This window comes from Aplosporella prunicola (genome assembly GCF_010093885.1).
Source record: "Aplosporella prunicola CBS 121167 unplaced genomic scaffold K452scaffold_1, whole genome shotgun sequence".
Classification (NCBI taxonomy): domain Eukaryota; kingdom Fungi; phylum Ascomycota; class Dothideomycetes; order Botryosphaeriales; family Aplosporellaceae; genus Aplosporella; species Aplosporella prunicola.
In genome coordinates, this window is record NW_022983529.1 from 117401 (window position 1) to 144253 (window position 26853).

At 57.4% G+C, this 26853-nt stretch overlaps 10 protein-coding genes across 10 annotated transcripts; 5 read left to right on the top strand and 5 right to left on the bottom strand.

The window, feature by feature from the left end:
* Positions 1–42: 42 nt before the first annotated feature.
* Positions 43–689, bottom strand: K452DRAFT_395 (uncharacterized protein). Its single transcript, XM_033546607.1, has one exon. It carries the CDS (start codon positions 584–586, stop codon positions 209–211), a length of 378 nt encoding a protein of 125 aa, XP_033402740.1. The 5' UTR covers positions 587–689; the 3' UTR covers positions 43–208.
* A 732-nt stretch (positions 690–1421) lies between these two features.
* On the top strand, positions 1422–1580 carry K452DRAFT_194342 (uncharacterized protein; the record flags this gene model as incomplete). Its single annotated transcript, XM_033535913.1, has 1 exon — positions 1422–1580. A coding segment is annotated over one exon (159 nt), but the record flags the coding sequence as incomplete, so codon positions are not given.
* Positions 1581–2154: 574 nt separating this feature from the next.
* On the top strand, positions 2155–3899 carry K452DRAFT_314279 (uncharacterized protein; the record flags this gene model as incomplete). The annotated part of the gene is made up of 4 exons (XM_033543741.1): positions 2155–2598; positions 3642–3712; positions 3772–3814; positions 3866–3899. Exons 1-4 carry the CDS (start codon positions 2180–2182, stop codon positions 3897–3899), a joined length of 567 nt encoding a protein of 188 aa, XP_033402742.1. The 5' UTR covers positions 2155–2179.
* Positions 3900–7135: 3236 nt separating this feature from the next.
* On the bottom strand, positions 7136–9010 carry K452DRAFT_218143 (uncharacterized protein; the record flags this gene model as incomplete). The annotated part of the gene is made up of 2 exons (XM_033536341.1): positions 7136–8847; positions 8908–9010. 2 exons carry the CDS (start codon positions 9008–9010, stop codon positions 7136–7138), a joined length of 1815 nt encoding a protein of 604 aa, XP_033402743.1.
* A 650-nt stretch (positions 9011–9660) lies between these two features.
* On the bottom strand, positions 9661–10448 carry K452DRAFT_282023 (uncharacterized protein). Its single transcript, XM_033539519.1, has 2 exons — positions 10342–10448; positions 9661–10293 (listed from the first exon to the last, which is right to left on the bottom strand). Exons 1-2 carry the CDS (start codon positions 10381–10383, stop codon positions 9697–9699), a joined length of 639 nt encoding a protein of 212 aa, XP_033402744.1. The 5' UTR covers positions 10384–10448; the 3' UTR covers positions 9661–9696.
* Positions 10449–12617: 2169 nt separating this feature from the next.
* Positions 12618–13484, bottom strand: K452DRAFT_293527 (uncharacterized protein; the record flags this gene model as incomplete). The annotated part of the gene is made up of 1 exon (XM_033541586.1): positions 12618–13484. The coding sequence occupies one exon, from the start codon at positions 13482–13484 to the stop codon at positions 12618–12620; it is 867 nt and encodes a 288-aa protein (XP_033402745.1).
* A 289-nt stretch (positions 13485–13773) lies between these two features.
* Positions 13774–14977, top strand: K452DRAFT_659 (uncharacterized protein). The gene has a single exon (XM_033546997.1). The coding sequence runs from the start codon at positions 14063–14065 to the stop codon at positions 14759–14761; it is 699 nt and encodes a 232-aa protein (XP_033402746.1). The 5' UTR covers positions 13774–14062; the 3' UTR covers positions 14762–14977.
* K452DRAFT_354521 (uncharacterized protein) lies at positions 14811–18362 on the bottom strand. The gene is made up of 2 exons (XM_033545891.1): positions 18071–18362; positions 14811–17987 (listed from the first exon to the last, which is right to left on the bottom strand). The coding sequence occupies exons 1-2, from the start codon at positions 18214–18216 to the stop codon at positions 15194–15196; spliced, it is 2940 nt and encodes a 979-aa protein (XP_033402747.1). The 5' UTR covers positions 18217–18362; the 3' UTR covers positions 14811–15193.
* Positions 18363–21719: 3357 nt separating this feature from the next.
* On the top strand, positions 21720–23473 carry K452DRAFT_217786 (uncharacterized protein; the record flags this gene model as incomplete). The annotated part of the gene is made up of 2 exons (XM_033536314.1): positions 21720–22122; positions 22200–23473. 2 exons carry the CDS (start codon positions 21720–21722, stop codon positions 23471–23473), a joined length of 1677 nt encoding a protein of 558 aa, XP_033402748.1.
* Positions 23474–24227: 754 nt separating this feature from the next.
* On the top strand, positions 24228–25051 carry K452DRAFT_677 (uncharacterized protein). Its single transcript, XM_033547022.1, has one exon. It carries the CDS (start codon positions 24391–24393, stop codon positions 24841–24843), a length of 453 nt encoding a protein of 150 aa, XP_033402749.1. The 5' UTR covers positions 24228–24390; the 3' UTR covers positions 24844–25051.
* The last annotated feature ends 1802 nt before the right edge of the window (positions 25052–26853 follow it).

Genomic DNA, 26853 nt, shown 5'->3' on the forward strand with positions numbered 1-26853 from the left:
CCAGCGCGGCACGTATGGCGCGGCTCGCGCCCGCGGCCTTGGGTTGGCCGCGCCGGGGACCTGGGATCGGGAAGGGCGTTGGGCCTGTTGATGGGACGGGGACGGGGACTGGGGGTGTCTTCACCGGTCGATGCGGGCGCTGCGGCGCATGTACTTGGAGACAGGGTTTTGCATGGCGTGGGTTGGGTTGGGGAAAGGGCCAATCGGGTTATTGTGCTGGGTAGGGCTGGTGCGATTGGTGTGCTGGGTGTGCTTGGTGGGCTTGGTGGCTGGGGAGGCGGCTTGTTCTGGGTTTGTGTTGGAATGGATGCATGGGTGGATGGGCGCGTGTGAGATGTGTATGTACTGAGGTCGGGTGCTGGGTTTCGGGTGCTGTGGGCGGGGAGGCGGGTGTGTTGGGGAGTGGATGAGTGGATGGTGGATTGGATTGGGATCGGGGGATTTGGGCATCATTGGGGACGGGGTTGCTGGATTGAGCGATACATATGTGGGTGAGGCGGGAGGAATGGGTCTGAGTCTGGGTCTGGGTTGAGGGCTGGTGTTGTTGTTTGGCACCGGATAATTTGCCCACCCCACGTGATAGCATCTACAGAATTACATAATATATTTTCTACTCTTTAGAATTTTAGGTGTCTATACCCTCATAAGTACCTTTATACTCTTTGAATATTTTATTTTTATACCCTTATAGATACTCGAGCCTTGGAGAATGGAGGTGTCTTATCGGTCGGCTTGCTCGCGTAGATACGGGGCATCCATGGTGTGCATCATCATCATCTCAATCCCGCGATGGACTGTTCTGTGCAGTACGGTAGGGGGCATCTTCGCCTGTACTAACGTTCCCTTACCTATATCGGACGTACAGAGCCGCAATGGTTCCACCGTCACGGCACAGCATGCTGCCACCGCTGCTGCTGTTGCTGCTGCTCACGCTTTCTAGAAGCGTCTCCGCCGCGCTCGGCTCTTCCGCCGCCGGAGACGCCGCCAACTGCCCAGCAACCGACGAGGGTGCGTGTTTGTATAACTCCAGTCCACAGCTTCTCTTCCCTCGCAAAGAGCCCATCTGCGCTCTCGCCCACAACGATAACCACATGCTTCGCGCCGCCATCCGCTGCACTGCCGCCGCATCGTCTTGCGCTCGCCAGTCCGCCATCTCCGCTGCTACTGCTGCTACACCACACGCATCGCACACGCACACGCATACACGCTGCGCATTCGCCACTAGTACCAGAGCCATGAGCGCCGCGTCGAACAATACCGCTGCCGCTGCTACGGCGGGCGAGTCCGCACCCACCACCGCCGAGCAACCCACCACCACCACCGCAGCCAACGCCGCCGCCGCCGCTGCTACTCCCCTCTCGCTCCCTGCGCCCGGAGACGAAAACGGCGGTAAGCAGCAGCTGAACGTCAACGGCGAGGCGCTCAGGCTCGACCACCTGGGCCCGATGGTCGTGAACCGCGACGGCACGCTCAGCCGGATCGCGAACTGGGAGGGCATGACGGAGCTGGAGAGGACGAACACGCTGCGGGTGCTGGGGAAGCGGAATCAGTTGCGGCTGAAGGCGTTGGAGCAGGAGGATCAGGAAAAAGGAAATTAGAGGATTTACAAGCCGTGGTGATCGAGTTGCTGTGTTGGGTAATTTTTAGCGCCGGGGTTAGATGGTTGGGTTTTCTTGCGGTGGAGGTGCTGCTTGCTATCTGTCTTGCTTGCTATGCATGCTCTTCTATTCTGTTCTGCTTATGCGTGCTGCTGAGTAGTGAAAGGCCTTGTACTGTACTACGCGGTACGAAGTACTTATTTCCATGCTTGGCGCGTCCCGCCTGATATGCAGGCAGCTCACCCAGCCTTGGAAGCAGCCCGCCAAGGCGCACGCATTGCATCATCGCCGTCTACAACACCTACCTACCTCTCTCCAGATCACAACATCGCAGTCCGCAATCCGCACAATTTCGCGCATCTCTCCTTCCTCTAGGGACACCACTGTCCCCACTACAGAACAACAACCACAACTACGATCCCGCTCTCCCAACCCTACACCTCCGCACCACCTATCTACCTCCACGCCGTACATACAGATATACCTCCGTGTCTAGTACAGCACAGCTGCCCAACCAAGCACCTCCTTCCACCACGGCTACTACGACTTATCTAAACATCCCAAAGCAACAACAAGCCGCAATGTGTCTCTTCTCGTCCTCTAAAAACCGCCCCATCGCCCACCCAGTCACGGATCCCCCTCCCCACCACAGCCACTGGCACATCGACCGCCCGGACGCATACCGCTACTCGCACTCGCACTCTCATTCTCACTCGCATTCTCCCTCTCACTCGCACTCGCACCACGACCAGTACCCACAGCACTACGACAACTACTCTTACGCCCGGTACAGCAGCGGTGGCGGGCGGAGGAGCACCGATGCGGTTGGGTACAGGAGCAGTGGTGGGACTGGGTACAGGGGCAGCGGCGGCGTAGCGCGCATCCCGGGCAGGGTGTCGGGGAGCAGTTTTGGCGAGGGGTTTGAGGGGCGGAGGAGTGGGGCGAGCTTTAACGGGGGGAGGAGGAGGAGCGTCGAGAGGAGGAGTGTCGTTGTTGTTAGGTGAGGTTGGGGGTTGGGGGGGTGCGGTTTTGGTGTTTGGTGTGTGGTGGTAGGGGAGGAAGGGGGGTGGGGTGAGGGTGTGGTAGTGTGAGGAAATGGAAGAATGATATGATGGGTGACTTGGTGGTGTTGTGTTGTGTGCTTGTGTGCTTGTGTGGTGTTGAATCGGCGGCTGCGTGGCTGTGTGTGGGAGGAGATGGTGTAGATGTATGTCTGGTTCCGAGTATTTAAGCCGCGTGCAACAACGACTATTCTCGTTGAAGTGCGTTGTCATTTAACACTAACCCCACTCATACCAGATTCAATGGACAAAGGATTGGAGATAACCGGGGGTCTACTGAGTAATTGCCCAAGCTTGCTCTAAGCCCCGTCGGTGTATCTTTGGCTTGTCACGGACTCATAGTGGTCATTTTCTTTGATAACGAAGACCATCATATTAATAACTCTATCTTCACCACCACCGCCTTCTACATATGCTCAGCATCATAGCCACACAATTACACGTACTGCTCCAACCTCGTGTTGTGCAATGGAGTTGTTGACGGCGACGCCTTTATAGATCTTTAAGAATTTGGCTGTTCAATTTCAGGAGGAGGCAACAGCCCAGGCAGGTGAGCTGCTTAAGTATCCGGTATTTGCGAGGATGTAACGCTGGGCTCGGACTTGACTTGGCTTGTTCAGTGCCGCGTGTTGCTTTTAAGGACATAGGTCACATGCTTTTGATTATAGAAAACACTTCTTAAGAGAGGGGTTGCAGTGTTGTTAGTGAGATTTTCTGTTTAGGACGTCTTGAAATTTTATTCCTTTCTGATTTTAATAATGAGCTTGAGTGATTTACCGCACGTATATCTGCACGTACAGGCTGGTATTACTTATACTTAGAACTGTGACTAATAGACCCGAGACGAGCTATATATAAAGCCGTCCGTTTCCCATCCGACTATACTCTCCACAAAAAGTTCCATCGTGTCGTTGCAAACGACATCGTCTACGAGCATATGACCCGTATATTCTCAACTATGGGCCAAAACTGAGAACTATAGAACAGGAGACACTGTCAAGGTTGCATGCAACCGTGCCGGTTACGGCCGCAAGTTCACCCTCACGTCGACCGGTCAGTAGCGCAAAGCCGTTCAAGCTTTTTTCTTTACCGGTTAAGGCTTCTGATGGTAGGACGCGGTCAGACGCTACGCGGCTACAATACCAGAATTCTCGCGTAAGTCTTTACTTCAAGTCACACGGTGGGACATGCAACTAACAGTTACAGCATGCAAGCCAAGATGGCCGAAGAGGCTTGGTAGGTGCCGATGTCTATTCTAGAAACCATTTATTACCCGTCGAAAACGTTCCTACGTCATCCAAGGCACCTTCCAGGACTCTTTCCAATCAAAATCAGTTAGTGATACCACCATCTGCTCCCAAACACACACACCATCACTACCCGGAAACGATAACCAGCATCACGACCAAACTCCACCAGCTCCCAAATCCGCATCTCGCATACATCGTTAGGCGAGCAACAGTGCTACGTCCACAAGCCCCGGTGGAGAGCATGTGTACGCAGGAGCAATGCATCAAATGCTGCGTTATGTTATTTCCAGCACTTGCTTTCTCTGTTCCACAATGGAAACAGTGGAACAGTTTGCTTTTGTTAGTAGTAGAGCAGATGACATATCGACACCAACTAAATTACCAGCCATTAAATCTGGTGCCGCAGCACTCGGTGACGATGGACTTGTTGCCCGCCCCAAAAGCCTACACAGCCATCGCACAAATCTCCGCAATAACTTCAGCGACAAAAAACCCCGTAAGAGATATGCTTCAGAGGCTCTCATCCATTTCCACCAACGTTCCTCCAATTAACAGGAACATTCAGGCACTTGCTCACGTAGACAGAAAGGAGCCTTATACCTCTCACGCTCTACCTCATATCTCAACATCTAAGGACTATTTCGAACATCACCAGCATAACGGTGTAAATGCATTTTTAGCTCACAAACTGCTCTTATAATCTCAATGCTTTCACCACCACTTACACAACAAGCCAAGTTACCTTTCCCAGCAACTCATTCTCCTCGACCAAAGAGCCAACCAGCCTCAACGATCGAACCTGGATTCCACAGCTGCGATTACACCGAGGTCTTTCACTTCGAGGTGGTAAATTAATTTATTTTTCCGTTACCCATTTATGCAAGATAAGAGAGCTTGAGTCGGAAAGGTAAGTTGCTTTTTCATACTCGTCATCAAAACCTCTTGGTCATGACTATCACCACCACATAATACAGCCGTACGACATTATTTCCTTCTATATATGCTCGCCACTACCACCTCCTCCACTCAAATCTCAATCTCACACCCACCCTCACGCACAAGACCTAGCACGCGCTATGTTAAGAAGCCGGGACGTGCGAGCCACACAGAGGAACATGCCGTATATGCAAGGTCGCTCTTCGTATTTGTCGGGGGCGCTACTCAAAGACAGAGGCTATAGTCTCATCCCTCCAGTTCTGGAGGAGTGAGCTGGGGCATAAGTAAGGTACTTAGTTGTAGAGAGATAGGGGGATTTATAGGCATAAACAGGACGTCAGTCTCTATGTACTAAAAGCACCGCAGCACCGAAGTAAAGTGCGGGCTTATATAAGGTATATATATATTAATCACACACACCCTCTCCCTCAAAACCAAACCCAGCTCCAACAAATATAATAAAGCAAGCACAACACAACAAAGCACGCACGCACCCAGCGCGCCCAACTCCTCAATTTCTCTAGTAGGTAGGTAGGTACTGTATATGTGTGTAGCTAACCCAAACTAAACAGACCTTCTTCACCACCTCCATTATAACACATCCCAAAACAAACCCACCCCAAAACTAAACCACTCCAGAACCGCCTCCGCACCGAAAGCTATTTTCCCCAATAACCAAACCACAAGCCAAACCAACGACCGAAAACCACCAAAGCACAGCAAGCGCGCAACGCAGCAAGCCAAAGCCAAGACTCAAAGCCACAAATACCGCCCTTCCCGTCCACCCATCCATCCATGCATTTACGATTTACATATACAAGAGAGAGTGAGTACGGCCAACATCTATGCAGCACAGCGCAAGCGTTCTTAAAAACCAAACCAAACCACTGAAAAAAGCAAAACCAAAGTTAAAGATAGAATCAGCAATATAGCATGTTGTCTTGTCTTATGCAACAGAGATAGAGAAAGAGAGAGTGTGTGTGATTATACATCCTCATCCTTTACTAAACCATTTACGCTTTCCCGCGTCTTTACATGAACGCAAGGCTTCTTTTACGTGCATATATGTGTGTGTGTACGTTTTTATATGAAACCGAACTATACGCAGCAGCAGCAGCAGCAGCAGCAGCAGCGCAGTATCCCCCGAACCCAAATCCCAGATCCCAGAGCGGTCGTGACGTCGTTATGTGCTCTTCTTTTTTGTGTATGTGTTGTCTGAACTTTTGAATGAGTGAAAATGAGAGAATGTGGTTTTTTGTAGGAGGCGGGGTGTGCTGTGCAGTGGCGTGGCGTGAGGGTTGAAGTCTGCAGTGAATGAGCGTCCGTTTTGTGCGTGCGTGCGTGCGTGAATGCGTGAAGGCGGACGGATATGTCCATCTATCTGGCTAGCTGGTCGAGGAAGGAAGCTGAGCAGGTTGGCTGGCTTGTCCTGTCTGTCCGGCAATGGGCGCGTGCCGTGTGCGAGCGGAGCTCCTCTCCGTCGATATTGCCGTTGGGTTCGCGGCAGCCAGCAATCGTGGACATAGGTAGACAAGCAGGCGAAAGCCCTCGTTCAAATAGGTATCAATCGCACCGCACCGCATCGCATCGTCCAGGCCAGAAGCAGTCGTAGCAGCAGAACAAGCCAAGTCATGAGCGCCGTCTTCTTTTCTCGTTTTCTTCTTGCATGCAAGTCGTAGATCCCATCCAGCCAGCCAGCCTGCATGCATGCCTGCATTCCAAGCCCATTTTTTTCATCCATATACCCGGAGTCAACCATGCCATATCCACGCTTTTTGCATAAAACTTTTTTAGAAAAAATCCCCCACCACCCCATTTTGATCAGCACGCGAGCGAGCGAGCAAGCCCTTGCGCGGGCAGTTGTGCCTGTGCCTGTGCCTGTGCCTGTCCTGTTTTGTCCTGCCTGACTTTTGAAGCACCCCGCTTCCTTCCTTCCGTCCTACCTGGTCTTCCATGCTTTATTCGTCATTGTCTGTCCGTTTCCTTCCGTCCCCCGTCCTCCGCCTTCATCATCATCTGTCTTCGTCCTTAATGCACGGCTTGTCTATCCTTACGTTCATCTGTGCAGTGCCGTGTCATGTCGTGTATGTCAGGACACCAGAATCGCTCGTCTCAGCTCCCAGCGAATAGAAGCGCTGGATAGATAGGTGATGACCCAGCTAGCCAGCAAGCGAGCGAGAAGCGAAGTCGGAGGCAGAGTGAGGCAGTGAAGCAGTGAGGAGGCAGGCAAGCAAGCAAGCAAGCCAGGAGCACGCACGCTCACCCCACCTCACCCCACAGGCAACAAAACTCACGACGTCCCCCAAGCCCCGGACCCCGGCCCCGCGCTGTCCCTAACCGGCGCCCCAGGCGCCGCCGACGCACTCGCCGCACCACCAAGCCCCAGATTCGGGCCGGGCGACGACGAGCTCGGCGGAACAGCGCCGAGACCGCCCAGGGAGCCGAAGCCACCCCAAACACTGCTGCTGCCGAGGGGGCTGCCTACCAGGGGAGTCGTGCTGCCCGTACCGCCGCTGAGGCGCTTGTTCTTGCGCTCCGTGGCAATTGCGCTGCTGCCGGTGCCGATGCCGCTGACGCCGAGGTTGCTGCCGTCCTCCTCCTCCATGTCGAAGAGGCCCTGCTCTTGCTCCTCGTCGATGCGCTCGCGGCTGACTGAGTTGCTGCTGACGGCGCGGTCCATGGCGCTCAAGCCGGGCCGTCCGCCCACCCCGGGTTCCACGCGCGACGAGAGCCGCGTACGCTGCAGCTGCTGACTGATCATGCTCATGCTGGCCTGTCGCGGCGGGCTCGCCAGGAACGGGCTCACGTCACCCGACGGCGTGCGCCGCGGTCCGCCGCCCAGCGCGTCGCCCATCGGCCGCAGCGACGGGCTGGCGTTGGGGTTGAGGCTGCTGCTGCGCAGCGGGGAGCCGACGTGCCCGAAGACGGACGCGCCAGGGCTCGAGCTGACGTCCTCGGCCGGCTTGTGTGTGCGCGAAAAAAGAGCGCCGAAGCGCGAGGGCGACGATGCCAGGGGCGAGCCGATCTTGGACTCGCCGGGCGTGCCAAGCCCCGAGAGCGAGTGCCGGTGGTTGTTGAAGCTGTGGTCCTCGTCGCCTGCGCGCGAGAAACGACGCATCTTCTCCTGCGGCGTCAGCAGCTCGTGCAGGCTGTTGGGCACGAGGTCCTCCTCAAACGCGAAATTCTCGTCCCAGTCGTCCGGGCCGATGGGCGTACGCGCGCCCAGGCTCGCCGACATTGGCATCCTGGGCCGCGCGTAGCGCTCCGAGTGTAGAATGCGCCGACCGCCGAACGGCTCCTCGGCAGCAGGCGGAGACGACCCCAGGCCGTTTCGCGCGCGCACGTCATCGCCAAACGCCGAACTGTGTAAATTCCGCAGCGCAGCCGACTCGGTGGCCTTGTTCTGGTATGATGAGGGCGGCGACGACTCGAGGCCGAAGTGCGAGGGGACGGATGCGGCGATGGCGCCATAACGGGCGATGTGCGAGATGCCCTGGCTATCAAAGGAGGCGGGGAGGGGCGCGTCCATGACGCTAAGGCCCTTCTGGATGGGCGAAAGCGGCAACTTGGAGTCGTTGGGAGGCGAGCCGTAAGCGGAGCCGGGGTGCGAGGAGAAGGTCGTGTCGATGGTGGGTATCATATCGTAGAGGTCTTTCTGGCGGTAAGGGTCATCGGCGGGGTATGGATAGGGCGGGGCAGAGTCTGGGCCGGCCATGGCCTGCATGGTGAGCAGCGAGCTGGTGGGCGCAGGGCCGGGCGGGTGGTGCATGGGCAGACGGCCAAAGGGATGGCGGGCCATCTGCAGGTTGGGCCGGTTGACGGTGCGGCCATCAGGCAGAATGTGGGCGAGAGCGCACTTGGCACCAAACTTGCAGTTTCCCTTCTGGAAGTATTTACAGGGCGCTGTGTCGGTCGCGGGTTCGGTCGAGTGCAGGAAGGGACAGGCCTTGCCTGCCTGGCAGACGCCCTGCCGGAAGAACTTGCACGGGACATGTGCCGTACCTGCGGGCGATGCCCATCTCAGCTGCTGTTGCTGCCGCGCCGTCGGGGCGGACCACTCACTCTTGCTGCTCGGCGGACTGCGCGCCGCATCGAAGCGCCCACGCCCGTTGCCATTGGGATGCCGTTGCCCCACGGGCGAAAACGGTCCTGGGTAACTGCTCATGCCGGCGGATGGCGGCGCGTCCGTCGCAGGCGTCGGCGCAGTCGCAGTCGTAGTCGTCGTCGTCGTCGTAGAGGGAGGAGGGGCGGCTTCGGCGTTGAAAAGGTTGGCCGGCGGCGGGGGCTGGCTCTGAGCGGTGGCCATAGCTAAAGGGAGGAGAGGAGGGAGAGAGGGGGAGAAGTCGATGTCACGGTTGCTGAGGTGGGCGGCGGAAGAAGGCAGAGAGGGTGGGTGACAGTTCGCTTATTCGTAGCTTCACACTTGACACGCGGGGCGGAGACGGCGGTGCTCAGGAACAGACGGTGTGCGTGTGGCGGATGACCTGCCCAGACTGCCCAGGTCCCAAAAAGCCCTCGATCCATCTGCCACGAGACACATTTCCCCCCTCGACGTAATTCGGGAATAACCGCCCTTGCTCGCTTGGGCATGGCGCGCGCCTTCTCCACCGAGCCCGCTCCATCATTCCTCCTCACCCAACAACACACCGGCGGCCACGTCGACACCTGTCGAAATCATGCATTGCATTTCGCGCTGATGCGCTACACTATGAGCAATCCGGGGGCCTAAACTCCCTCCCAGTCGAGCAATTCATCATACATTTCCACCAGCTCCATCCGTTACGCCAGTGCAAAACAATCAAACACCACCGCGACCCTGCGCGGCCATCCCCGCATCCCCGCACCCGCCGCCTACTTCTTGCGCAAGCGCATCAGCCCAGCCTCGCAAGTGTTGTTGGCCCAGCCCAGCGCCAAGTCGTCCATGACGAACACCTGGCGGCTCGAGTTGCCCTCGAAGAAGGCCTGGAACTGGATGCTGGAAAGAGCCCGGAACCCGGGCTCGAAGTCGACCTTCTTCAGCTCGCACTCGGTCGTGAAGTTCTTGGGACAGGCCGGGATTGAGAAGTTCTGCATCACGCGCGGGTACTCCTCCTTGATGTTGGGTTTGTACTGGTAACCGATCGCCTGAATCGTGCATGGCTCCGTGGCAGTGTCGCAAGCAAAGTACGAGCTGTACACATCGAACCACCACGCGCTCTGCGAGGCCCGAGGACCCGCACCGATGCCACCAGGAGGAAGGATACCAGCATGAGGGTGCTCGAGGGCGGTCGTGGTCTGGTTGGGCAGGAAGATAGCCATGTGAGGCGCAGAGACGGGCTTGAAGGGCTCGTTCGGAGGAGGGACGTAGCCGTAACCGTTGGCGAAGATTAGGTGGTGGTAGGGGTTCCAGACCGGAGGGAAGGTGTAGGTGTTGTTGTCTTCGGGGCTCCATCCAGGCACATCATCCCACTGCAATGTGTCAGCTCATATCACGAAAGAAGAACCGCTTACACTCACCTTCAGCGTAAACTTGCCAAAATCGCCAATCTCAGGGCACATGGAGGTCAACGGAGTGGCGCTTGTCGAAGCGCTGCTGACAACGACGGTACGCAGGCTCGTGGCGGTGGTCGTGACATTGGCTGTGCCATTAGAGGGCATGTAAGTTGAAGAGACGCGAAGAGCCGTACCAGTCGACATAGGCATGCCGGTGCCAGAGCCAATGACCCCCGAGGAAGTCGCGTTTGACGGGTAAGGAGCTGTAGGCATGAAACGCTTAACAAACATGATACTGTGAGTGCTGTTGGAGTAGGGCGCAGTACCGCTAGAAAGAGTGACCGAGGGCCTGGTGGCCGTCGTGGTGGTCATGAAAAGCTTGGTCGTAAGCGTCGCGAGGATAGTCGTAGTGGTATACGTAGTGTTGCCACCAGTCGCGACCGGAGCAGAGGCATCCCAGCCGGAAGAGTGGATGCCGGTGAGGCTCGAGGGACGAGGGACGGTGAAAATCGAGGTCAAGAATTGAGTAGTGAAGATGGTGGTCGTCTCCTCGTCAGCAGACTCGGTCATGGTCATAGTGCCCGAACCGACAGTCGTGAAGGACGTCGACTTGAGGGTCGTAACATCATCAGAAGACTTAGGGCGCGTCATGGTCGTAGTGTAAGTATCAGTCGTCAAGGATGTGGACTTGATAGTCGTTGTAGGCTCATCAAAAGAAAAGTCAGACGGGAAACGCTCAGAAGAGGACTCAGGGCGCGTCATGGTCGTGGTGATGGTGTCAGTCGTCTTGGTGGTACTGATAGTAGTGACGTGGATCGTAGTGGTCAGCTCTGTGCCCGAATGCGTCAGCGTCCTGGTACGAGTGCTAGTCGTCTTGACAGTGCTGAGGGCAGAAAGAGTGCTAGTAGTGGTAGGGTCGACATGGTCGGTCGGCGTCACTACGATGGTAGTCGTTGCCTGAACAAACGACTCGGAGGCAGGAGGGGTAGGGCCAAGCCAGACGGTGATGCCACTGGACTCGTAGAAGTAGTAGTTACCATCGGACGACGTGGAAGCAGAAGAGGTGCCATGGGCCTCAGAAACGGTGCAAGTGCTAATCACGGTGGAGGCGTTGTCCGAAGTGCTGGTCGGAGTGACCGTGACGTAAACGGTCTCAGGCGTGCAGGCAGAGATGGGAGTGCTGGGACTTTTGGTTAGTAAGCGGGGTTTCTTTCAAGTCAAATGTTCTTGCGATTGAAGCCATGCTGAGCAAAGGCAGTCAGGTGCGAGGGTGAGTGAGGTAGAAGGTTGAAGTTCATCGAGCGAAGAAGCCGCGGCGTCTTTCAGCCGGTGCGACTTCAAACCACTGGACGGGCAAGAGCTCGGATGTGAGGGAGCAGTGAGCGGACTTACCCAGAAAGAGCGGACTTGGCCAAGGCCAAAGCGGCGATGACGAGAAGATTGGAGAGAAGCATCTTGTCGGTCAAGGTCAAGCCGGATCAATTAGTAGGTCGTCGTCGTAAGGTAAAGGAAGGTGGGAAGAGAAAGCAACGAGGGCGCGACCGCGGGTCAAAAGAACGACTGCCACAGCAAAGGAGTGGACGAAGGGACGGGGTCGCGGTGGAAGAAAAAGAAGGGTGGAAGGAGTGGGAGAGGAGGAGATTTTAAAGACGGGCTTGTGGGAGCGACGCACAGCACGTGATGGCGAGACAGTGAGTGAACGGAGTAACAGGCTGTGACTGCCTGTGCAAACCTCCCGGCCGGCTAAGGCAGGTACCCTCCAGTGTCCGCGCCATCGGGAGGCAAACGACGGGCAGGCACAACCAGCCAACCAACCACGGCTTCCCCCATCCCAGCCGGCAAGCCGTGCAACGTCTCTCCTGTGCAACGCCGCCATGAAACGCTGGTCCAGCCCGACAGAATCTTCAGCCGCTCCCGCCCTTGATGCAAGGAGTAAGAACTGCTCGACCACGTCGTCGTTGTCTGTCAGTCTCACCAGCATGAGCCATCCGTGTTCATGGTGTACAACAATATGCCACTAATCCGTGTAACCCTCCAGTAGCACCAAGTCCCTCATCGCAATTTCCCTCCCCTCGTCGGAGTCGTCGCCGCCGTCAAAAACATACTGTAAGTAAGCCCAGAACGCCCACTCACTAGCTCATCAATCGTCAAAAAAGCCCGCTAACATCAAATCAAAAACCCCTCATTCACCAGCCACCGCCCCGCACTCACCCAAACCCCCCAATGAAGATCCAGCACAACCTGAAGTTCAACCTGGAAGTCCAACTTGATGTCCAATCTCCCGGCCTACCCCTCGCTCGCTAAGCCCTATGCACGGCCAACCAAACGGGCGGCAACCTCCCGCCCCTCCGTCCACTCCACCCCACATTCTCCAACGGCTCCATGGCGATATCGTCCTCCCACTTAATGCTCGTTCCCTTCCGCCAAGTTCCTGCTCCCAACTCGACCGCCTCCGTAAGCACCCATCCAGGGCCCTTCTTTCCCACCGAGTCCATCAGCCGTCGTACAGGCCACTCGGCATCGGCCTCGACGATCTGGAACTCTGGCCGCTGGCCCGCCGCCCCCGCCTCCCAAGGCTTGAGGCCGTTCAGGATTACATGCAGCGTCACGTAGCCGCTGCTGTGCAGCTGCGTGACACCCGCACGGTAGATGTGGCGCGGGCCGGGGGGCGCATTCGCAAGCGCGTTGACCAAGCCAATGGTGTTTGGATCTGGAGGCGGAGGCGCTGGCGCATCAGCAGCCGGAGCTGGAGCCGGCGCTGGAGCGGCCGGAGCAGGCGGCGGCACGTCGTCGTACATGCCATAGCCGTCCCTGCCGAATGGATAGCCCAGTCCCCCACCGAAGCCGTACCCACCACCATAACCACCGAAACCGTATCCATATTCATCGTCGTCCCAGTCGCCGTACCCACCATAGCCCCTTCCATAGCCTCCGTGGCCGCCATAGCCGCCATAGCCCCCGTAGCCGTAGCCATCGTAGTCGTCATACTCATCGTCCGAGTAGTCTTCGTAGATGCCTCCGGGATATGGGCCTGGGTAGGCGGCGTAGGGGTTGTAAGGGCCGTACGGGGGCGGGCGGTAGCCGAAGCGGGCGCGGTGGCCGTGGGGCGGGGCGGCGGGGAAGGGGGGCGGGTCGTCGGCGGGGTCGTTGTGGCGGTTGCCAGCCATTATGGTGGTTGGTTGTTGTTGATTGATGGTTAGGGGTTGTGGTGTTGTGGGTACAAGTGGGTGCACTGGTAGGTGGATGGGTGGGTGTGGTGTTGTTGTTCGTGGATGTCGTTGAGGTAGGAAGTAGGTAAGGCAAGGTAAGTCGCCAACAACAAGCCGTTGACCACTCTTGTGTGGTGGTGTTCTCGCCGTCAAGCCTCAAGCCTCAAGCCCGTCGCAGTCGAAGCCGCAGCCGCGCCTCAAAGCCTCAAAGCCTCAAAGTAAAAGTAAAAGAAGCCTCGAAGAAGTAAAAAAGTAAAAGAAGAAGAACCGAAGAAGACAAGACAAGAGAAGCCCCGACATCCATTTCAGTGTCCTCTACCAGCAGCAGCAGTAGCAGCAGCAGCAGAGCACCAGCACTTATATACGCGTCTCGCTCCTCCTTCTTGGGGTGCGGAACCAAGATCCAAGATCCAAGATCCGAGATCGCGTTGTCAGTGCGTGGCTATCTGGGTGGGTAAGTCACACGCCGTGGCACCGGCCCTGGCATTGGTGCTGGCAATGAGACCTGGCATGCGTGCGTGCGTGCGCGCGCACGTATGTACGTGTGCATACTACGTTTGCCACGCTTGCTTTGCCTTTGCCGTTGCCGTTGCCTACTTGCCAGGCGTGGCCTTGTCTTGCCGCTGCGTGCCGTGCCGCGCTTGCTGCTGCTGGTGCTGGACAGTGGGCAGCTGGCAGCGGGAAGCGGGCTCTGCCATGCTGTGGTGTGGTGTGCCTTGCTGGCTGAGGCGCGGGTGGTACGGCACGGCAACGTGGGCGGTGGCACACACACACAATGGCACGCAATGGCGCAAACGTGGCCACGCAGGCTGCGGGTAGATGCGGGCGCGGGAGCTTGCGTTGCGGGATCTGGGTCTTTGTCTTTGTCTGGGGTGGGGTGGGGTCTTTGTCCGCTGCGCGCGCGTGCGCGTGTGCTTTGTTCTTTTACTACCTACGCACCGCACCGCCTGTCCTGCCCTGCCCTGCCCTGTTCTGGTCAGTTCTGTTCTAGTCCGTTCTATCACGCCCACCATGCCGTTGTCGCGGTTAGGGCAGGGCCCAGCGCGCCCACGTACGTACGTACGCACAATCAATCAAGCAAGGCAGGCAAGGCAGGCAAGCAAGCAAAGCAAGGCAAACAAACGCCGGAAGCGCGCGTCTCGCTGTTGGCACGTTTTGCGCATGCGTGCAGATTGGCGGGTGCGTGCGTGCGGCTGATGGGCGGGCGGGTGTGCGCGTCTGTCTGTCTTCTTTAGGTGGTTGTCTGTCAGCCCTACGTGTGGGGGCCCTACCTAGCTAGCGCAAGCGGGGTGTTGGGTCGGAGTTCTTTGTTGCGGCGGGGTTCTTTGTTAAGCAGGATATCTTCGTCCAGTGGGTGTCGTGCTGTGATTGTTGGCAACCAGGCCTGCGTGCGTGTGCTTGTTTGACTTTGTGGCAAATTGACAAGGTGGTTGTTTGCTTGTGGAAAGGGGATTGTCGTGTAGAGTAGATGCGCGATCTGAAGGACGAGATGGTGCGTTTCTCTTGTTGCAGGGAAGTCATGAAGATAGCATAGCAACAGCAGCAGTACCAATACAAACCCCCATCCCCATCCCCATCCCCATCCTTCCCACCGCCCACGCACCCTCCTTTTCGCCGCTCTCGCGACCCTAGCCCCAACCCCATCCCCGTCCAATTACCTAACCACCCTAACCCCCCGCAACAATAGCCAAGCCCTCGTAAATCTTCCTCTTGACCGCGTAAAACGTGCCCTCAGACAAGCGCGGCCCAGCCGGGTTGCCCAGCCCACTGCTCTCAACCTCGATCCTGCCCGTACCGCTCTTGCGTACCACAACCGACCCATTGATGAGCAAGGTGCCCTCGCCGCGGAACTCGGCCGCAAAGCCAGAGGACTGCATGATCTTGCGCAGATCGGCCAGGCGCAGGTCGCCCACGTGCAGCGGCTGCGCCACCGACCGCGTCGCCGCCGCCATGCTGGCCGGCACCACGTCCAGCACCGGCATCGTCGGCGCGCCGCCCGCCTCACCTTTGCCTGCAGCACCGCCGCCTTCTTGGCTCTCGCTCCGGCTGAGCTTGGCTTTCTTGTTGCTGACGCTGCCTTCGTCGCCCTCGCTGCTGTCCCCTGTAATGGCTTCCAGCCGCCCCGTGATCGCCACCACGCCCAGCCCCTTGACGTTCTGCCACCGCAGCCGCCGCACCAGGTGCTGGCTGAGCTTGACGGTCCAGGCGTTGGTGTCGACGCTCGCGTCGACTGTGATGCCCATCGTTGGCGTGAAGACATCGATGCCGCTCTCGGCAGAGTCGCCCGCCGCTGCCTCGATCAGCTTGCGGCAGTCGGCTGCCAGCGCCAACGTCTCCTCCTCTTCGCCCGCGACAAGGATGAGCTTGCGCGGCCGGATCAGCGGGATCAGGAGCTGCAAGCTGCGTTTGTCGTGCAGGCCCGAGAAGTCCACAAACGCGATCCGGCAGTCCAGGCGCACCGTCTCGGTGCTGAAAACCAGCTTGGACGGTCCGCTGACGGTGCTCTCCTCGACTTCGTCCTCTGACTCGCTGGCTTCTTCGTTTTCGGCCTGATCTCCCGGCGCGCCGCCGTCCTGCATTGCGTCCGGGTCTCCCCTTCGCCGCTTATTGGTGCCATTGGCCAGCTGGCCTTTCTTTCCGGGCAGGTTCTTTGCGGCTTGCTCGTCCCATTTGCGCTTCTGACCCACGCCCGTTTCCTTCTGCGCGTTGCCGTTGCGCATGTCTTGTCCTTCGACCTCGTCCCTCTCTTCCGCCCGCAGATACTCTTCAGGCCTGATGAGCTCACCAAACTCATCTGCGCGCTTTCTCTTGGCAACGTACGGAAACATCTTCTCTCTACCCTTCTTACCACGCGTGTCGTAATCGTGAACGTTTTTCCGCCGTAAAAGGATGTTGATGCCGAGCTCCGCGTCGCTGAGGCCCAGCTTGTTCCGTGAGTGTGTCATTGCAGCCGAAATGTTGAGTGCCTTGCCCTGGTGTTCCGTATCCTCTTCCTCCGAGGACTCAGATGTAGTCGAGGAGCGATCGTCGATTACGTCGGCAGACGTCTCAAGGTTGGTGCTGCCGTCCATCTGCAAAGTGTTGTGCAGCTGCCTCTGCTGCGCTAGATATTGCTGGTACAAGGGGACTTCGTTGCCTTCAAGAGGCGCTGCTTGAGCAACCTCCACCGATGCTTCCGCACCACTGGCGTCGTGAACTGCAGTGCTGTCTGCCTCGTCGTTGGAGCCTGCTCCGCTCCTTTCGCTCCAAAGCTCCCAGAGCAATCTTCCAAGACCCTTCTTCGCGCTTGACGGCTGAGCGATTCTTTCCGTGAGCACCACGAGGTTCCGCTTGTCTGCAGCCAAAGCCCGCAGGGCCTCTTTCGAAAAGCCCCATTCCAGTGAAACGTCGCTCGCTAGTATCACTCTTGGGGCATCCGAGGAGAGCATGCGGGTGACTTGAGTCTTGCGCTCAACAAGCTTTAAGTGCTTGAAATCAAAAGGAGCAGCTGGTCCCTTGGGATCTTCCCTTCCTCCCCTTGACCTTCCCGCACCTTGCTGGTTCTTATTGCGTTGGGTGGTTTCGCCAGTCGCGCCACTGCTTGCGGCCTCGAATTCACGAACAATGCCTTCATCCATCCACTCGAGCATACTGCGGGTATAACGCATCGTAGCGCCACAAGTCCGGCTTGCGAGGTAGAGACCAGCATTTCCAAGGGTCTCCGACTCCGATTGCCAAACGTTTTCCAGCAGATATGCCAACTCAAGAATGCGCGCACTCGAGTCAGAGGGGATTAGCACTGAGCCACCTTGTCTGATCGTATCTTTGATCATCTCGACAAGAGTCTCGTCTCTCCTTTGTCGGCCTCCTTGTAACGCAACACGCTCTGCGCCTCTGCTACTGCATACCATTGCTGTCGGACGCCTCAGCTGCTCGATGACCTCGGCGCCCGAGCCGGATCCGCCAAACCAAGCAGCGCCTGACAGCACGTGTTCTCTTGCTTGATTCCAATCCACGGCGTAGACAATTGATTCCATTCCATGTTGTATGTGCCATATCGTTCCGCCCAATGTATGTCCAGCGCTGTAAGCGGTGATCGTAAGGCCATTCAGAGGAGGCGAGAACGGAGACGGCAGTGGTTGGTGCGGCTGGGAGTACTTCAAAGGATTGATGAGCGAAAAATAACCCGCGATCTCTTCGGCGGTTGGGGGTTGCAAAAGAATGTGAGGGTGCTTGCCGCCCTGCAGAGCCGGGAAAGAGTATGCAGAGTCGGAGAGGGCCGATTCCGGAATGACCGAAGAGGCCAAAGGCGTCGATGAGTATAGGTCCTGGAGCAAAGTGCGGCCAAGGGAGATGACCGGGTAGGTAGCGTAAATAGGTATCCTAGTGAAGAGAGGGAAGTGTTTGCAACAATGCGCGAAAGCAGCGATATGCGAGGTCGTCGCGTGAGTGAGTAGAATGACGGAGAGAGTGGGGATTTGCCTGCGATGCCAGAGTTAGCCTGGGACTGTTTGTCTCGACGCGCAGCACAGCGCATTGATTGAATGGACGCGTTTGCGCAGTACCTCTCTAGCTCCTTGAGCTTCTCCACATCGAAGCTCTCATCCCAACCGACGTCGACAAGAATCTTGATGCCTCCATCGAGCTCGAGCAGCGACTGCGACGCGGGCGACGTCGACTGCGCGCCCAGAAGGGGAGTGAAGTTAAACATGGTTGCAGCGTTGAACGACGGGAGCAGTCACGGAGAGAGCTGGCTATGAAGTTGCAGGCATAGTATGGTGGCGTAAGTCCGACTTCAGCGCTACACGCGAGGGTTGAGTTGAGGGCTATTGCTATGTTGTCGCGCGCAGCTTGATGCGCTCGTGGAGTTGACTTGGAAGCTCCGACGACACACCCACGTTTCTTGCGCGAGCCGCGTCCAAACGCGCCAAACACGCCAAGTCCCGCCTTGCCCGTTCGGGACAAGCCTCTCCGCCGCTGCGATTCAAGGTAGGTACAGATCCGTCATCGAGACATTCTTCCTCTCACCTCTATCTCAACCTCTTCTCCCCCCTGGAAAATCGAAACGCCCTCAAATCCCCTTGCTCGCGCCCTCGCAATTGTCGATACCATTGCCATCGCCCAGATGATCTGGACCAGGCTTCAAATTTACCCGACTATCCGTCCCGTAGTACCTCCAGATTGCTCAACTCCGCAGTTTGATACACGGAGCAACCCCCCTTGCCCGAGTCTCCCCTGGCTGCAGCTTCAGGGTGATCGTTGATAAGCCATGCGCCGGCAACACCTTGTCGCAATCCGGCCGTCATCCGATCGACTTCGCTGCTTACTGAGAAGCCCATCACAGCCACGACTGAATGATGTCTATGGAACAGTCATGCGCAGGTCAAAGAGGAATTAAGCTTTTCCCCATTTCGCTTGCTTGGCCATCAGCCCTCGTCACACATCCCTGATTCGACGACATGGCATTGCCGAACTTCTCACACCGCTCTAACGGTTTCAGGCATTTTCCGGGGGAAATGCTTGGGGTCCAACTCTTGCAAGGCCTCTCTGCCGTCCGTCTGGAGATACACGGCGTGGCGGATTCTAGACCGGTAGTTGGGGTGTCACAATTCTCAAACACCGCATTCCTTGATGTTTGCCGATGCCACAGGGGCAAGTACGTTGTTATGTCTCTGGTGGCGTGCAGGGTGTAGTTTCCGAAAGACAATCCCGGTATGTACACTGATCTCACTGTACGCCTGTTGACAGCACACTAGCGCGGCGGAGCAAATGGTTTCAAGCGTATCAAGGAAAAAAGACCACTATCCCGAGAAAATGCTTTGGATGACGACTCGAAGTATTCGTTGTAGTCGTGGTGGATATCTCCGTATCCACCATGTTCAGCCTGAGCTAGAGCCATCTCCAGCTAGCTTGGCTGCAATGCATGTTACGGCACGCAAATCCTTCACCGGCCCTGTAAGCGATCATCAGCCGTTTGAGACAGGTCGTATTTCGTACAGCGCTGCCCCAACCACTTTTGACCATCCCTGCAGATATGCACATGGAGGGTTCCCGGCTCGACGGAGGGGCCTTACGACGGATCGCGTCTCCCGCTGTCAAAGGACCAGCCCTTTGGTTTAGCGCGCTCGGCAGTGGCCTATGGCTGCAATCCACAACGCCATCTCTGACGTTGCCCTGCCAAGCATCGGATGACTGTGGACGGACATTCATCCGGCAGCTGCCGAGCATATACCTCCGTACATGTTTGCCATGGGCACGCCCCAAACAATGGGGATGCAAGGAGTGGGATGAGGGACCCTAACCCTCAGCCTCTCGAAGCGGGGTGTACCTGGCGCAAACGCTTAACGAGCGATTTTGGAGACAGGGAAGTGAGCACCGGTGGGATCGTTGACAGATGGGGCATGGGACACTGTGTCCTGAGGTCATAGTCATACCACTTTGCCCATGTCGAAATGGAGAAGGGTCATCAACACCTTAACACGTGCGGGACCCGAGATGCTTGCTTCAACCTCGAATCGGCCGACTCTAGCCGCACGGCCCCTCGGTCGACGGGTGTGGGGGTGTGTACTACGTCGATTGATTTGGAAAGAGGAAGATGCCGTCGCTACATTCCGCGAGGCGCCGCGTGAATGTTTCAGAGAATGCAATATGCGCTTCGAAAGAAGAGGACGATCGAAGGGATGGCGGCACACCGAGTAGGGAATAGCGAGGCAGATGATGGTGCGTAGGCCTGCTGCATGTGATGCGCGTCTTTCCAAATAACGTCGCAGCTTCATTGGCAATTTTCGAGTGAACCTGTTTTTGTACGAAGTAGAGGGTGTTAGGGTTTTGGGGCACACGTTAGCCTCTCGTCTCTCTCAGCCTCATCAGCAGGATACGATGGCACTAGCATATGGCTTGTGACACGGCTGGGAGGAGGCCGAGTGGGTGGCTTACAAGACACTACGTACACACAGCTCGGCCCGTTGAGAGCAATGTCACCCGACAGAGAAGAGGAGGGAAAAAGCGCGATCTCATCACATCTCTAAAATAAGTAGAGGCATGGACAGCTCACAGTCGTTCCTCAGGCCCCCACGGCAGACGGAGGTGGAGTGGATCTCGAGGCGATTGCCGTTTTGGGGGGGTTCGCAGAGCTGATTGGCACGTTGCGGGTACGACCATCGCACACGCTGGCCACGCTAGAGTGCAAGGCTACACAGATCTGGGGGTGCTTCCCGTAGGCGTAGCACGGCGAACGCCGGCGAGATGCAGATGTTCAGCTTGATGCACGCAAGCCGTGCGCTTCCCACCCCCATGATCCCCGGGATCTGCAGATGGTTTGCTTTTCGGAGGGAGGAGGCTCGAGGCGGCTACTCGGGCGGAAAACGTGGAGTGGCTGGCTTAGGTTTGCAAGAGTCAGGCAGGTGATTATTTCCCCCCCCCCCCTTCGACGCGGCGGATCAGCGCCAGGCCTTCGCTTGGCCCCGTAGATTGAGCGCCGCGGAAAGTTGGCCGGGATTGAAACGAAGCGGGTACGCAAGACAATTGCCATCAAGGATCGGCCCTTTTCTTCCCTTTGACCTCTCCTTCTCTCGTCGACGCGGGCAATGCATAAATCTCAGCTATCTGGCAGAGCCGGCCCCGGTCGTCTCCACCCGGCGCGGCTAGCATCATCCAACGCGCCGGGAAGCGCGTCTTGACCCTTAAGCAGGCCTGCCCGCCGCTGGCTTGCTCCTGCATCAGCATTCCTGTGCCTCGATACCCCACAAGCTACCCCAGTCTCGTGCAGTGCACGCTGGATTCCATTTTCAGCACTTCCCGCGCGCCCTGTCCACGCCTAGCCGAGAGGGCTTAACTCGCGTCGCACTGACGCCTGTTCGCTAGCGGACTCACCCCCCGCCCACCGTTTCGCCATTTATCACTGGCGGATGCTCCGCTCGCTGTAAGCAGCCTCTCTGACATTCCAAGTCAAGAGAGTTGCGACCAAACCCGCTCACCAAGCTGCCGTCAGCCCCAAGCAGGTCCCGATCCAACACCGCCAAGATTGCTGAGGTCCAGGCTCCGTCTGCGCGTGCAGACGTTAACCAACCCGGTGACGCACGGGGAGAAATACACACGCCGCCCGACTCCCATAGCGATTCCTGGTGGTCCTCCGTGCCCGATGAGCGCCGCTTTTCCTACACGACTTCTTCGCCGAACGCCGCCTTCAATTCCTTCCCCATGGCCACAGACATGATGTTCGGCCCGGCCCTGCCGCACCATGGCGGCGGCCGCTTCAGCATTAGCTCCTCGGCCTCCTCCCACACCTCGCCCTCGTCGAGTGAATCCCCGAGACAAACGCCCACCTTCAGTTTGAGTCTGTCTTACGTTTCCGAGAGCCCCTCCGACGAGATCGTCCCCAAGATCGAGGAGCTCGACGACGATGCCGAGGAGCACAAGCTATTGCCTATCGTGGAGCAGCCGCTGCCCTCGCCCGACGCCGCCAACGGCGCCGTGGTGAAACGTCCCCGAGGCAGGCCCCGGAAACACCCTATCACGTCTCCCACAGCCATGTCGAAACCGCCCAAGGGTCGCTCCAAAACCGGATGCATAACGTGTAGAAGGAGGAAGAAGAAGTGCGACGAGACGAAGCCGCATTGTAAGGTTACCTGCAGGCCTTCGGGTGACTGCACGACCCAAGTACGCAAGGTGTGACAGCGCTGACGCCACCTCTAGGTATCCACTGCCAAAAGAACAACGTCCACTGCGAAGGATATCCGCCCAAGGAGTACTGGAAGAGCGGCAAACAGAGGACCACCCTGGTCCGCCGGACCAGCGTCGAGTCTCCGCGCGATCTGCCCCTCCTTATCGAGGGCGTCGAGTGCGACTTGGACCGCCACTTTTTGAATCACTTCCACTACAACGTGAGTAGGGTCCTGAGTCTATTCACCGACCAGCAGAACCCCTTCAAAGAGCTCTTGTTGCCCATGGCAATGAGGCATAAGGGTCTCATGCACTCGTTGCTGTGTCTTTCTGGCTCTCATTTGGCTTCCCGGGAAGCCAACGAGGCATTTGAAGACAGGCAACATCACCACTTTCAAGCCGCCGTGACGAATCTCACTGCAGACAAAGGCATGCAAAGACACATAGCTGGAGATGAAACGGCTATTATCGAGGACCCGACCGTTGCACAAACCCTGGTTTTGTGCCTAAAATCCATCTGCGCTGGCGAAGTCAACGGATCATATAGGCCACATATGGACGCTGCAAGACACCTGATCCGGACCCAGCATTCCCCGAACGAAGAGTTCCAAAATTTCCTCGTCGAGTTCTTCATCTACCACGACGTGGCCAACTCGGTCACGTCCCTGGACCGGAAAAGCATCCTCATGATGGAAGACTTCCAACTCCCGCAGTTCATGATCCAGCCGGCCGCAGCCACACTGCTCGGCGTCGTGGACGGCCTGTTTGGCTACATTTCCAAGATCCGGCAGCTGCGGGATCGGATCAGGTATAGGAGGCAAAACAATCTCAAACCGCACGTGGACTACGAGATTCTCAGCGACGCACAGATAATCGATTCGGCGCTGCGCAGCTGGGTATGCGCGCAGGAGCCGGACTCGCCGCGCTGGATCGCGTCGATGCTGTACCGACAGTGCACCTGGCTGTACCTGCACCGGACGATCTTGCCCTCGACGCCCAACGAAAACCTACGACTAGGAGTGAACGAGGGGCTCGAATATCTGCAGCTGCTGCCGCACGACTCGTACACGCAGAGCATATTGTTGATGCCGCTGTTCCTGCTGGGCTGCTCAGCATTCGACGAGGAGCAGCGCCCCGCCATCATCGACGCGTTTGACGGCCTGCAGAACTACTCGGCGCTGGGCAACATCAAGTACGCGCGCGAGATTGTGGAGACGGTGTGGCGGATGATGGATGCCGGAGACGAGGAGTCTTGGGACTGGGAGACCATCATCGTGAACAAGGGCTGGGACTTCCTGGTCACTTGATTGCCAACGACGATGATGACGACGATGAGGAGGACTGGTGCGGATCGGAAATCCTTCGATCGTATACTCTCGTACTACTACCTGCCACCACCACACCCGGCACCCGGACGGACGGACAGACGCGACGGGGTCTAATCATGCATTATGGCTTTCCTTTCTTCAGACTACTGGCCGGCGTTTCCGGCATTTGGCATTATATAACACCGAGAGTCTCACCGGGGCGCGGGATTGCGCAGTCGTTGACGGTGGCAGGAAGGATTGGATATTTTTTTCTGGGGGCATTTTGGCTTTTGGGCGGCAATTGATTGGGCAGGATCTCTTTCACCATCATCTTCTCCTTTGTTAGTTACTTTGTTGCTGGTTGCTGTTGCCTGGGGTTGCATGCATTCATTGCATTGGGTCGGTGTTTTTCTCTGTTGATCGCCTTGGACAGGGCGGCGGGCGGGCGGCTATCATTTGTGGGGGGTGGCGAGTCTCTCGCATCTTACTTCTTCTTTCTCTCACCCCTCTCTCCCTGGCGGATTGCTTTATGCATCTTTTTGCGCTTTTTACATACCACCACCACCTCCTCCCTTTCGTTATTTTTACCATCAACGTTCGTCATCGGCTGTCTTTCGACGGTCCGTCCGACCTACCTACCACACACACACACACGCACACAATTTCTCTCTTATGCCAGTGGTGTTAGCTATGCAGTGCAGGCAAGCCCAGCGGCGCCTTCTCCGCGGGCTAGATGGGCGTGCGGTTAAACTAGCTTGCTAGCAAACGCAAGACGGAGCGCAGGAGCGCGCGCGCCGTCTTTTCGTACACGCGGAAAACAGCCGAGCGTGCGGGCGGCGCCGCAATTAATTTTTCAGGCCTCCCATTCCCGCACCACTTTTCCTCGAGAGCAGTGGCTTTGGTGCTATCACATAGCTATGGACCCTGTCTTTGTCTTTTTTCGTCTTTTTTTTTTTTTACTTCGACCCCCTTCTTCTACATCCATCCATCCTGCAGCAGCAGCTTTGGGGGCGTGGGCGCGCTTGCGAGCCTTGGCTTGCGCTGCCTTTCTCCACTCTTCTTCTGCTAAAGCCGCGCTCCTTGCTCCCAGGTCCCAAGGGTCAAGGGTCGTTCGTGGAGCGAGCCAATCGGGCATTTCTAAACGCGCTGTTTCACCTGATGCTTGTTTGGCCTCGTTGCTGCCTTGTCTTGTTGGCCTGATTGTGCCTTTGCCGTGCTGTCACGATTGTCGCTGTCCCTGTCACGCCGAATGGATGGATGCTGGCTGCGCGCCTTGCGGCGTAGGGCGCTGCGTTTTTTTGTTTTTTTCTGGGGCAAGGCTGCTGCTGCTGGCGCTGAGGGCTTGCTTACTGGCTGTTACCACGTACTAGTTGTTGCGGATTCGCTGCCGGCCTTGCTGCTCTGTTGCTGTTGCTGGTCCCTCTGCCCCTCTACCCCCTCCCCTCCCCCCACCTCCGTTTCGAGCAGCAGCTCCGCGGTGTATTGTACAATAGTGCATTGCATCGTCCGTCCGTCCCCACCTACCTAGGTGCCTAGGTAGGTTGCTGCAGCCGGAGAGAGCCAAGCACGAGAGCGATCTCCTCTTCTGCTGCCTTGATTTGCGCCTCGCCTTGCCGTTGCCCTGCAGTGGGCTGTGGGCTGTAGGCAGTGGGTTGTTGCCGAGCCAGGCCAAGACCAAGCATAAGGTAGCCTAGTCGTGCATAGCGTTCCTACCACGCCTACCTAGGTGCTTATGCTGCGCCCTGCAGCCAAGCAACGGAAAGACAGGGCTGGATAGCTACTTAGCTACGTATTGTACAATAGCCGCGTGACGAGGCTTGTACAGTAGTAGCGTCTACACACAATAGCCGCACGTTCGCAACACCAGCGCCAACGGACAACGTCTCGAACAACAGCCCAACCGCAAACGAACGAACAATGGTGGGCCGCTTGACGCCATTGCTGCCTTACGCAGTACGCACAGTACCTAAGTAGCTTGAGGGTCCTCCGGTGCGTGCGTGCGTGCGGGTGGGCTGGCTGCGGGCCCCGATGGCGATGCGGCTGCCCCTCTTTCGTCGCCGATGGGCGATGGGCCGACGATGGGCGATGCGATGCGATGCGATGAGGGGGCGCGCGCACGCGCATCGTTCATCGTTCATCGTTCATCGGCCGTGTTCGCTGCCATGGTTCGGCGCGCGGCTTTGGTGTCGCCTGCTACCAGGTACGCGCGGGAGGCAGGCAGGGCTGCGCGGAGATACAACATTGTACATCACAGATGCGCCTCGCATTGCCTGGGTAGGTAGGTAAGCACAATAGTATGTACATACGTAGTAAGTCGAGGCGGCCATCTCCTCAGCGCTCCGTTTGCTTGCGTTGCTTGCAGTCAGAGTCATGCCCACCTAGGCGCACGATCGGCCGCGCACCGGCAGCGCAGCCGAGCCTCGGGCCAGCGGTCCTTCTTCTGCGCAAGCCGCAAGTACGGACTAAGTAAGTGTGCATGATGTGCGCGATGGGCGTGAGCGTTGGACTTGGGCGGGTCCGTCCGTTGCTCGGTGCTCCGGGCTTCCATGCGGGCGCTTTGACGCTGGCGCTCCGCTAGTGGTAAGGACGGAGATGGAGATGGAGATGGAGATGGAGATGGGGGGGCGAGAGTGCGAGAAGAAGAGACGGAGCTCCTCTCTTGCTGGGTATGATGCTCATGCCCTGATGCTCTGATGCTTGGGGGGCCTGGGCGCGTACCCTGCGCGCTTGGGCGCCTGGCCTTGCCTTGCATAAGGCGGCTGAAATAGGTGGTTTGGTTTGGTTTGGTTGTCTGGGTAAGGGGAGTGATCCATATCATTGACTGACGACGACGCTGCTAGCTGCTAGCTAGCTCAGGACCTGCCCGGTCTGGTGCGCGCGCGATGGATGCGAGCCTTGTCTGGCTGGTCTCGTACTACTACAGACAAGGGCAGCGTCGGAGCGAACGAAAGCGCAAGCGCGAGAGCGAGGTTGCGTGTCTGTTTCTGCTCTCTCGCTCATCTCTCGATTCATTCATTGCTTCAATGATGCATCCCAATCCCAATTCCATCCGTAGTTCCCCAACGCATATCCGCCGTCCATCTCCGTCCAGACAGACAGCAAATTGCGCCGCGCCGATCCCAACCTACCTGCTCACTCCTACTCTCTCTATTTTCCAGACGCGGAAATCGGCACTACCTACGTGGTATTGTATACGTATACCTCATCCCCGTCTGCACTGCCACCACCGATCACCATGGCCGAAAATAGATATTTATACACATGTTGCATGCATTGCACGTACCGTGGACAAAGAAACCACCACTGGGTACTAGCTAGGAACACCAACTCTAGATTCCTTAGCTACGTAGCTAGCGAGCAGTGGGTAGGTAGGGACAGTG